Source organism: Elephantulus edwardii, unplaced genomic scaffold, assembly GCF_000299155.1.
Source record: "Elephantulus edwardii isolate Elephantulus edwardi_28Jun2011 unplaced genomic scaffold, EleEdw1.0 scaffold00102, whole genome shotgun sequence".
Taxonomy (NCBI): Eukaryota; Metazoa; Chordata; class Mammalia; order Macroscelidea; family Macroscelididae; genus Elephantulus; species Elephantulus edwardii.
This window is the reverse complement of record NW_006399852.1, coordinates 5,307,231-5,319,313: the sequence shown is the minus strand read 5'-3', so window position 1 is coordinate 5,319,313 and position 12,083 is coordinate 5,307,231. Positions and strand designations below refer to the sequence as shown.

General features: G+C 43.5%; 1 protein-coding gene across 3 annotated transcripts in view; it reads left to right on the top strand.

Moving 5' to 3' along the window:
* GRM1 (glutamate receptor, metabotropic 1) overlaps positions 1-9,740 on the top strand; it is a 767,595-nt gene extending 757,855 nt beyond the window's left edge. Inside the window, exon 8 of one of the 3 annotated variants that reach the window (XM_006891654.1) lies at positions 8,751-9,740. In XM_006891654.1, the coding sequence (XP_006891716.1) occupies positions 8,751-9,654 (904 nt within the window). In that variant the 3' untranslated portion in view covers positions 9,655-9,740. The remainder of the gene's footprint in view (positions 1-8,750) is intronic. The other 2 variants (XM_006891655.1, XM_006891656.1) reach the window with 2 other exon arrangements.
* Positions 9,741-12,083: the final 2,343 nt, after the last annotated feature.

Below are 12,083 nucleotides of genomic sequence, written 5' to 3'. Positions count from 1 at the left end.
GGCACGTCCTTCGAGAAAGACATCATGCTCGGAAAGGTAGAGAGTTAGTGAAAGAGATGCAGACCCTGAACAGGATGAATTGACATAGTAACTATAACAATGGTCTAAAAGATATCAGTAATGGTGAGGATGGTACAGGGGACAGACAGCAGGTTTCAGATCTGTTGTTCAAATTGTCACTGAGTCTTAGTTGACTTGACAGCATCTAACAACTACAGCAACAACAATGGAGCCCGGATAGTATGCTTGGTTAAATAGCTCCGCTATTAGTCAAAGGTTGTTGTTGTTGCTGTTGTAATGTGCTGTCGAGTCGTTTGCGACTCATAGCGACCCTATGTACAACAGCCCTAAACCATGCTCTATCCTGTGCCAATCTCATTGCCTCTGACAAACCCAACCCGAGTACCCCAGTCACTGAATCAATCCACCTCATAGAGGGTCTTCCCCTCCTGCGCTGTCCCTCCACTCTACCCAGCATGATGTCCCTCTCCAAAGACCTGTCTCTCCTTACAACATGTCCAAAGTATGTCAGACGAAGCCCCAGAATCCTTGCCTCCAAGGAGCAGCCTGGTTTAATCCTCTCTACGATGAATCTGTTCGTTTTCTTGGCAGTCCAAAGGTAGGTGACTTTTAATCCGAGGCCCTCAGGCCTGTTTTTCATCGTTTTTGTAGAAACATTCTTCTAGGTCATATAGCCCTGGTGTGTCCACTTGCTGTACAGAGGTAATTTGTGTTTACCGTGAAGCGGAACACTGTGACACTGATGAGTCAAACGCGATAATGGTTACCCATGATGGACAGTGTTTGGTGGAGCTTCCCGATTAAAATAAGCTTAGAAGCAGGAGTTGCATCCACTTCCAAAATAGCTTGCCTCTGGAAGCTCTATGAACCTGGAGAAAGGATGAAAATCACACAAGTGTTGAGGACTTTCGTTCATAGGGTCACTATGAGTCCCCTATGACTCAACAGCATTTAACAACAACAACTAGTCCAAAGGCTGAGAGTTTGAAACTACCAGCCACTCTTCAGGAAGGAGGGATGGCAGTCCATTTCGATAAAGATTTTCAGCCTCAGGCACCCTGTGAGGTAGTTCTATCTTGTCCTGTTGTATTTGCAGTGATTTTAGTTTGGATACTTGAGACTCTATGCACCACTTCTCAGCTAGTACTACCTGCTTGCAGCCCATGGTTGCTGTTTGGTGCCGTTGAGTGAAGTATGACTCACAGTGACCCTGTGGACAACCAGTCTGAACACTGTCCTATCCTGTGCCAGCCTCTCAATCTCTGATACACTAAACCCTGTTACTGCAGATACTGTGTCAACCCACCTAGTTGAGGGTCTTCCTCTCTTTCACCACCTCTCCATCTTTCCAATCATGATGTCTTTTTCCAAGGAATGGCCTCTCCTAGCAACATGTCCAAAGTATGTGGGAAGGTTCATCATCTTTGTCTCCAAGAAACACACTGGCTTCATCTTCTCCAAGACATATCTGTGTGTTCTTTTGGCAGTTCATGGAATTTTTGGCACTCTTCTCCAACACCATAATTCAAAGGCTTCTTCTGTGTTTTTTTTTAAATTTTTTATTATTTTTTATTATTTTTGTGTGCGTGTACTGTCAAATCAGATCTGACTGGTACAGGAGGAGATTGTCCCTCCTTCCCCGGCAGAGCATCTGGTGGATTCGAACCGTTCGCCTCTGGGATTGTAGGTGCAGCTCCTTGCCACTAGGCCACCAGAGCTCCCCGGCTTCTTCTGTTATTATTGCTGTTATGTACTGTTGGGTTGCCCGTGACCCATAGCAACTCTATGTATAGCAGCTCTGAAGCCTGTCCTGTCCTGATCCAATCTCACTGATTCTGACATGCCTAACACCATTTCCCCAGTTACTGTATCAATACATTTCATCTGAGGTCTTCCTCTCCTGCATTCTCCCTCCATTCTTCTGAGCATGAGGTCCTTCTCCAAGGACCAGTCTCTGTTGGCCACATTCCCATAGTATGTGAGACAGAGCTTCAAAATCCTAGTCTCCAAGGAGAAAGTTGGTTTCTCCCTCTCCAAGACAGACTTACTTGTTTTCTTGACAGTCCATGGTATGTTCAGAACTCTTCTCCAGCACCACAACTCTTCTATTCTTAGTTATTGTCCACTTCTCAGATGCATAGCAAGTGACTGAAAAGACCATGGTCTGAATCAGATGCACCTTAGTTCTTAATCTGACATCATTACTCCTCAATAATTGTGAGAGGTCCCTGACTACAGACTTTTATAGTCTAATGTGCCTGCTGATCTCTTGATTGCTGGTACCAAGAATTTTGATGTGTAACCCCCTAGGTAAGACCATTCAGGTCCCCAACCCCTCAAAAACCCTCATTGCCTCCTTGTCAGAGCCAAATCTTCAGCGGATTTTCAGAGGTGGTAAATGACATGGGAGGAGACTGCCCATCCTTCATCCTCACCCACATCACTAGCATTGCTTGTGGTATGAAAGACCATCTGCCCCAACTGTAGCAGCCAGAGAAGAATCATTTGCACACCTGTGTCTTTTGATTTCATTTCCTCAACCTGGTAAGCCACCATCTGGGGCTTAATGGCATTGGTTGTTCCAGTCTCACTTTCAGAGGAAACACTAACCATGGCAGGTCCCACAGAGTGAGTCTGTCCTCCGTACATGAAGGTCTGGTGTCACCTAGATGCCCTCTGGACGCTATCACTGTGTCCATTGAAGAGGAATTCAGCCCAGTGGCAGTGACGCGAATTGGGCAGAAGGGAGACAGGTGCTGTGTAAGCTTCTCCCTCAGGCAGCCTGTGCAGGATGCCTCCCTCCTGATCTCAGACACCCACCCACTGTGATTCCCATTTTAGACCTCTCTGGAGCAGAGAGCAGCGTACTCTGCAGATGTAACTAGTACTTACTGAAACAAAACAGACAGGATCACTCTGAAGCCAAAGCCAAACTCATCTGTTTACACCACCCACTCCCAACTCCTCTCTTAAATGCTGTAAATATTGGGTTTTCTGTTTGGGGGGATTATGGTACTTATCTAATGAAAGAACAGCTAAGGCAAGATTGTAAACCTATTGAAGCTGCTCTTGTAGCCCCAGGCTTGCAAAGCTGTGCACCTTCTCATGTACAACAGACCTGAACTCTCAGTTCCTCAAAGGTCTGTCTTACTCATAGCTATATTTATCCACCTGAGATATTTAAGCTAATGCTACCACATACTGAGCTTCCTGAGGAAGTTAGGCCTGAGGTCTACCTCTCAAAGCCAGGGCAGAGTGGATGGGGTCCTTTGGGAAAATTCTAAACTATGTATCTTAGGAAATGGAGGCAAATTTTATGATATGAGGAAGAGGCTGATGACTGAAGACCAAACTATGAAAATAATTTTGTAACTAAATAATAATTTTATTTCATAGCAATATAAATTTTACCACACATTTTTCATTGTTTTCCTGTTGCATATTTTATATGCTTTTCTCTTACTAATATCACTGGAGCCCTATCCTTTTCAAACAGAACTCCCTTTCATACATACCACAGTGGTTATTAAGCCCTCTCTTGAATCTGTGATTGCACTGTATGTTTTATTATTGGCTATTGACTATAGAAAACATATACAAACACACATATGCACATTCATTTAGAGTTTAGTTACTTGTCCGTAACAGTTTATTTTACTAGATTAGTAACTGCGTGTTTAAAAATGTTTTTGTTCATTGCCATCAAGCTGCAATCAACTCAAAGCTGCCCCTACAGCAGGGTCAGCTCCACAATCAACAGGCTTGGCACCAGCAGTCAGGAAATCGAAAGATAAATTGCACTGGGAAAATCTGCTGTCAGAACGTCTCCAGTGTACTGAGAAACAACGATGTCGATCTCGAGACTAAGGTGTGCTTGCTCGGGCTTGATTATCGTCTTCACAATTACTTACTATGTATCAGAGAGCAGGAAAATGACCAACGATGACAGAAGAATAGATGCCTTTGAGTTGTGGTGCTGGAGAAGAGTCTTGGACATGCTATCAACTGCCAAGAAAACAAATAGGTCTGTCTTGGAGAGGGTGACACCAAGTGTCTTCTTGAAGGTTAGGATTCTCTGTATCAAACACTTTGGGCACATGGACAGGAGGGACAAGAAGGACATCATGCTCAAAAGAGCAGACAGACAGCACAGCAGAGGAAGACTCCGGATGAGATGGATTGATACAGTAGCTGGAGCAATGGGAGTAGGTGTGTTGGAGTCAGTGAGACTGGCTCAGGACAGGGCAGGCTTCAGAGCTGTTGTACACAGGGTCGCAATGAGTCGCAGGCAACTTGACAGCACAAAACAACAACAACAAAATTCGCATGGGAGGAGATTGTCCATCTTGCTCCCTTGGAGCAGCCAGTGGATTTGAAGTGATTGGCCTTAGGTTGGTAGCACAACTCTTTAATCCCTACACATTATCCACAGAGACATAATACTGATTCATTCTCAAAACAGTTCCTGGTATACCCTGTACATTCATTGAGTCCTGGATCAACTACGAACCACAAATTCAAAACTCAAACCCAAATTTGCTGCAGTTGATTTGATTTCGACTCAAGGCAGCCTTTCAATTAGCACTGCTCACCTGATGGATTAGCCATGAGAGCAAGAAATGACTAAGTCAAAAAGACCAGAGTTTAGACTCTGTGCTACAGGTTTAGGGGTTTTGTGTTTTTGGTTTTTCTTTATGTGTACCATTGAATCAGACCCAACTGGCACAGGAGAAGATTGCCCCTCCTTCTCCAGCAGAGCATCTGGTGGATTCAAACTGTGCGCCTTCAGGATTGCAGTTCAGCTTCTTGCCACTAGGCCACCAGAGCTGCCTTGTGCTGCAGTTTTGAAGCATTTCCTCTATTATCTCTGAATGTTAGGAAGAACTTTATTTTTTTCCTTGAAAAAAAAAAGTTAGTTTATCTTAATCTGATAGATGTCCTGGGGCATTAAAACTGTCTTCTAATTACAGAGGCAGTCATTTACAACAGTTCTTGTGAAAATCTCTCTTGACAAGAATAGAAATGGTAGTGAGTATTTTTTTAAAAAGCACTAAATTGTGATTAAATCTTTATGCAAAGTGATTACTAATCATAATAACATAATGAATGTAGGATTTTTAAAAAAGAAGAAAGGAAAGAGTCCATTTGTGTAAGTAGGGTCATCTTTGGGTTTCCCAGAAATACAGGGATGTGTTGGGTTTGTTATATATAACACATATCTGGTGATAAGGAACTGTGCTACCAACACAAAGGTAGGCAGTTCAAATCCACCAGGTGCTCTGTGGAAGGAAGATAGCCAATCTCCTCTGATGCAATTTACTGCCTCTAAAAACCTGCTGAAGGGTAAGTTACTTTTATCTAAAGCAAAAGATAGGTAGTATTTGAGTTTGTTTTATTATTTTCATTTTAATGATTATATAGGTAGTTTTAATGATTGTCTTAATGAGGGAGCCATATGTGGAAGAAGACATTTTTACATTTCAATAGGAGATGATGTACATCATTGAGGTTTGATATGCAGTAAGACAGATCTGGTGGCCTTGTGGTAAGGAGCTGCACTGCAATTTTAAAGGCATGTGGTTCTAATCCACCAGCTGCTCCACAGGAGAAAGATGGGCAATCTCCTCCCATGTAATTTACTACCTCTGAAAACCTGCCGAGGGGCCAGCTATGAGTGGGTTCCAACTCGATGGTAGACAACAAGAAGACAGATTGAAGAGAAATGTCTAAATAAGAAACCCTGGGTGATAGAGTTAATGCATTCAATAGCTAACCACAGAGTTAACAGGTCAAGCTCAACAGAGACACCTCAGAAGAAAAGTCTGGTGATCTCCTTGCTAGAAACCACAGGAAATCCTATGGCACACAGCTCTACTATGATGCACACGGCATCATCAAGAGTCAGCATTTTCTCAACAGCGCCTGATGGGAAAGAAGCAATATTTTATACTTTCTGGAAAAGACTAACTGAATGGATAAAAAGAGAACTAGTGTAAGTAAAGTAGTGAGTGAAGAACTTTGAGAAAATAAAATGTGAAAGAGGGAGAATGAATTTACCTAGAGTCTTAAATGCAGAGCAGGGAATGTGTGTGGTGGCTTTGCCTTTCTGTTGCTGCATGGGTCATTACCTAGTGTTGCCAAGGACCTATCTGACTGTCCTTTAGATTTGTTCAATTTGAAAGACTGTACGTGATCAGTAACTGGAAAGTAAATAAGTTAGCAATTTATAAGCATTTATACATGCTCAGTTAAAATACTGTTGTTGTTGTTGTTGTTGTTGTATACTGTTGAGTCAGAACTGGCCCAGAGCGGATCCTCCGGTGGATTTTCAGAGGCAATTAATGGCCTGGAAGGAGATTGTCCATCCTTCTCCCACGGAGCAGCTGGTGGCCTCAAACCTTGTGCCTTTGGGATTGCAGCACAGCTTCTTGCCACTAGGCCACCAGAGCTCCCTCAGGAAACATATTAAGCACAGTTTTAGAGTTACATAATCAATTTTAATATAGTAGTTTAGAATTCTATTTTTCTTGGGCAATTAAAATTACAGTGCAGATTATGAGATTCATTGAGAAACTACTTTTACTTAAATAATAAGACCTAGGGATTAAGCAGTCTATCTATTTTAGAGATCTTTATAGTGAGAATTTTCTATAATCAATATTAGACTTTCCATACTAATCTGTACTTATTCTTTTCTTTTAATGAACTAATCTGTTCCTTATTCTTTTAAGGAAGTTATACTAGGTGGTATTAAAACATTCTCCTCATCACAGACATGGCATTCATACGATTTTGGAAATATTCATTCTTGGATTTTCAAAATGATGACATAAACCATCCTGTTGTCTATTGAAGAAATCCTGGTGGCATATTAATAATGGGAAGGGCTACTACCTGAAAGGTCATTGGTTCACACTCATCAGCTTCTCTAAGGGAGAGAGTTAATCAGTCTCCTCCCATAAAAGACTAGCAGCCTTAGGGACCCAGTGGAGGGCTACCACTCATGGCTCCAGCTCAGCTTGGTGGCAGTAGGTCTGGGTTTGGGTTAACTGTTGGTAATTTCCCACTTTCTTTCCTTAACAAAAACTCTAGTGATGTAGTCTATAAGAAGTTGTGCTGGTAACCCAAAGGTGATGCCTCTCTGGCACTTCCAATCCATGAGCAGTTCCATAGGAGAAGGATGGGCAGTCTCCTCCTGTGTGATTTACAGCCTCTGAAAACCCACTGGAGGATCCTTGATAAGTTGATGTCAACTCAATGGCAATGAGTGTGTTTTGAGACTGATCATTTACTATATTTTTCCAAGCTAAAGTTTATAATCTACCTCATGTTTCCCCCTTATGAAAAACAAAGTTTCTTCTTTTCTTGCTCCTCTTAAATGTCACAAATGTGTTATTATTGTGCTGCTTTCACTGTTGTTTTCATGGATACAAAGAAAGAAGAAAACTCTAACACAAGAGAAAGACTACATCCTGATTTAAGTGCTAGCACTGATGTTATTAATACTATGCTGTGGTAAGGTACCACCACCTGCTGAAAGTTAGACAGAAAAAGAAGTGAAGAGTCCAGAAGTAAGACCAGAGTGATTACAACATGCAGAATAGAATTCATGATATGTGCAGGCAGTACAGATCATGTGCTGTTCTAAGGAGAGAAATTCTACTTTGTGGCTGTTGTTTTTCAGTCTTGGGAAAATGCAAGTCAGTACGACTGGAAGACTTTTGATGCCCTAAGACTTTTCTTCACAGAGACACAGTAAGGAAAGTCCAGTGGAGAGGTTTTGTCTCAGCAAGCAGTACTGGCCTGAGTCTTTATTTCACTCCCATTAGCATCCGTCTGTACCAATGGACTAAAACACAGCGTTAGTATTTGTATTTGTAAATGGAGATCTTTGTCATTTCTCTCTGCAAATATGCTTAGTCAAATAGTCCCAAAGTGAAAATCTGTAAAGTGGGGCCTTTATATAAGAGAGGATTCATTGTAAGCATTAGGAATAGCGTACTAAAATAAAAAGAACAAAAGGCTTGAAAATATTAAAATACAGCATGAGTCCAGCTTTTTCTGTTATCTGCTTTTTTTCTCTTTTGTACAGGTGCCAGGAGTATGTCGGTGCCTCTCTTGTAATGGAGGCTTACTTGCATATCAGAGTGGGCACTTGAGAAGATAAATTTTGATAATCCCATGGGACAATGACAGTAGTTGTGTATGTAGGTGTTCATTAGCCCCAGGAACTAAGAAAGAGAGAGACAAGGGTCATTACATTACTTATATGTAAACATTTGTGCATAAATGAAGGTGCTTTTTTATTTTCTCCGTTACTTTTGAAACATTTCAGCCCTGCACTGAACAATAATTTTTTATTGTTACCTTAGAAAAGATGTGTGCCTCTGTGTATAACTAAAATATTAATTCAATATGAAAATAATTGCCTTGAGAGTAGATTGCCTGGTCTTCTCTGCCCCTTTTGGAGATCGAAATATCCTGCCTTGACTTAAAGGGTGGACTTGTTACAAGCTTCAGAGGCAAGCTGTGCTTCCAGCAGCTTTCAGTGCCTCTTTTTTAATGAAAGTCTAAGGCTAGGGTGTATAAGAAAGATAGGAGGTAACGGGGAGGGAGGGAGGGAGGGAGGGGAGTCGTGGTATTGGGTTGGGTTTGCATATGTTTGCTGTGCGTTTTGCCCTGTATGCGTGCTATATCTGCAAATAAACCCATCTCTATTTTATTCATAGTTCTAATGGCAAGTCTGTGTCATGGTCTGAACCAGGTGGAAGACAGGTGCCCAAAGGTCAACATATGTGGCACCGCCTCTCTGTGCACGTGAAGACCAATGAGACGGCCTGCAACCAGACAGCCGTCATCAAGCCCCTCACTAAAAGTTACCAAGGCTCAGGCAAGAGCCTGACCTTTTCAGATACCAGCACCAAGACCCTGTACAACGTGGAGGAGGAGGACACCGAGCCGGTCCGCTTCAGCCCCCCAAGCAGCCCCTCCATGGTGGTGCACCGGCGCGTGCCAGCTGGGGTGACCACCCCGCCCCTTCCAACCCACCTGACCGCAGAGGAGACCCCCCTCTTCCTAGCAGACCCTGTCATCCCCAAGGGCCTGGGTCCTGCCCTCCAGCAACAGCCCCCACAGAAATCCCTGGTGGACCAGCTGCAGGGCGTGGTCAACAACTTCAGTCCCGGGATCCCGGACTTCAACGCGGTGCTCGCGGTCCCCGGGGGCCTGGGCAATGGGGTGCGGTCCCTGTACCCACCCCCGCCGCCCCCTCAGCACCTGCAGATGCTCCCACTGCAGCTGAGCCCCTTCGGGGACGAGCCCGTGTCCCCCCCAGCGGAGGACGAGGATGACAGCGAGCGCTTCAAGCTTCTGCAAGAGTATGTGTATGAGCGTGAGGGCAACACGGAGGAAGACGAGCTGGAGGAGGAGGAGGAGGACCTGCCCGGGGCCAGCAAGCTGACCCCCGAGGACTCGCAGGCCCTCACACCCCCCTCGCCCTTCCGAGACTCGGTGGCCTCGGGCAGCTCGGTGCCCAGCTCCCCAGTGTCCGAGTCGGTGCTCTGCACACCTCCCAACGTGTCCTACGCCTCTGTCATCCTGAGGGACTATAAGCAGAGCTCTTCCACCCTGTAGGGAGGAGGCGTCCACATGGAAATACAAGCTAAGTCAGGGAGCCTGGGCCTCCAGGGATGTGCGCAACACAGGGGGGTGAAGCTGGGCGGAGGGGCAAAGCTCAGAGGAAGAAGGGGAGGAGGTGGAGGAGGAGGCTGCCTTAAGCAAGGGGAGGACGCTGCATCTGCAAGCAAAACAAAGGGGGGCGGGGCGCAAATCCAGACAAGGGTTCTGATTCTTGAATTATTCAAAAGTTTCCCTGGGAAGAAAGGGAATTCTGACAAAGCACAATCCCGTATGGTATGTAACATTTATGGTGGGGGGCAGGGGGGGAAAAAAAGAAGATCAACAACAACAAAATCTCTTTGCACTACGCTGCAGAGATGCACATGCCCCATGCGCTTGGCCGTGCTCGAAGAGGGACAGGGCCTGTGGAGGTGCCATTGGAATCATTCATTCACCTGCAGGTGTTGATGCATTCATTCTGAGCAGAGAGCCAGAGCTGGTGGCTGCATGTGGAGCAGGCAGGGAACACCCCTCAACCCCCCCCCCACCCCACCCCAGTGAACAGAGGATGGGACAGTGACTCATTTCTCCCCAGCCATCCCCCTGCTTCGGTTCACCCACTGCGCCTGGTCCGGTGCCAGCCTTGCCATCATGCTCAGGAGGAAAGGTGCGGGAGAACCCCCGTTGCTCTGTGATTTCTCTATTAAGGAAAACAGGCAGAGAATAACCAAGAGCCTCACCAACAAAGGCTTCATCAGGAGCGTTTTGCTGGGAGGGGGAGAACTGAGACAATAGCTAAGCATTTGGCTTTCCAAAGGATCTCTCAGCCCAAGCAGGTTTCCCATCCAGGGTGCATACTGACTGGTGTGATTTTGGTAAAAGGCCAGACCAAGAGATTGTTTGGGGAGTAGCAGAAGGAAGATCTTTTGTGGATTAACTTGTGTTTGTGCCAAAGGACTTCCCATCGCCCTTCAGTGAAACGAGGACAAACCATGTGGCAAAATTGTTACGTTCCATTTACTGTAACAAATAACCCTTACCAGTTGACATTCTAAGATGCAGTATATATGTACAATGAGGTGCATCGTTTCTCTCATGTGTTACAGAAACAAGTCCATCTTTGAACTGATTGGTGTACTCATACCAACTGTTAACTAGTTTAAACGACAATTGATTCTTTCATACCATCATTGAAGCCCCTGTAATACTAAACTAGCAGGTGAATGTGTTCCTGTCCTTGTATATTTGTGACAATAAAATTTGTGCAATGTAATGTCAATCTATCTCCAACTAGAAGATTGTCTTTCAGGCCTAGTTAGCAATTTTTATGTCTCAATAAAGTTTTATATACCATTTCCACCAATATCTACAGAAGTTTCCGAAGGTTTCAGTACTCTCACCCAGTGTTGTCCATATACAGCTCAGAGGGTCATTCCTTGACCAAAAGGATTTTTCAGGTATTTTATGCTACAGGAATGTTATTAATAAAGTGGTTTGAAATCAATTCCACTAGATAACGAAAAAAAAATCTGTGGGTACCAATAAAAACATGCATTTTCTAAACGTGCACATAGTATGACTGAAAAGACAATATTTAGCTTATTTCAGACGACTTAATGTTTCTGGAACATTTTCCACAGCTACTTGTGTTTTATGTACTAACGGCATAAACTAACATCAACGTCTCATTGGAATGGCTCAGAGCTTTCTTTACCCATCCTTTTCTGCGTTCTTTAACTGTTTTTCCATGTGCCTTTTTTGGTCTGTATTTTCACGGTCATGACTTCACTTTCTGTATTTTTATTATTTTCTGCAGTGTAACGTTCATGGTCATCCAGTTGTTCTCTTTAGCACCCTTTCTCTTCGCCCTCAAGAGCTTTTTGTGTTGTTTTAATTTATACTATTATTTGTGGAATAAATCTTCTCCCCTTAAGGTTTTTGTTGATGTCTTGTGTTCAATCACATTTTTAATGTTATTCCCTCATGTTGAAGTCCCTGATTTCTCAGCCAAAATTATCTTTGTCCTTTTCAATAACAGCTGCATTGCTTGCCATAAACACAAAACCATTCAAACGCTTGAAGCCCAGAACTGCCATTTTTAGTCAATCCCATGTCAAAAACCACCTTTCTTTGAAAATACGACTTTATAACACCTTTGGTGAAAAGTAAGTCCTCATGACTGAAATAAGGATTTTGGTTCCACATTTACATTGGAATGAAGCTGGATGAGAAAAAAAAATAGGGGTTCAATGCTTACTAGACAGATTTCAACTCAAATGGAAAGTTAATAAAAGAAAAGATAGAATCTCAGTAAAAGCCTTTTTTGTTTTGTTTTGATTCTGATGCCACTAACATATGTCCTTGATGCTACAGGGCTTGTGCTTTTGGATTTTCTTTTTAATAAAAATAGATAGACAACTTCTTATTCAAATATATAAAATAAG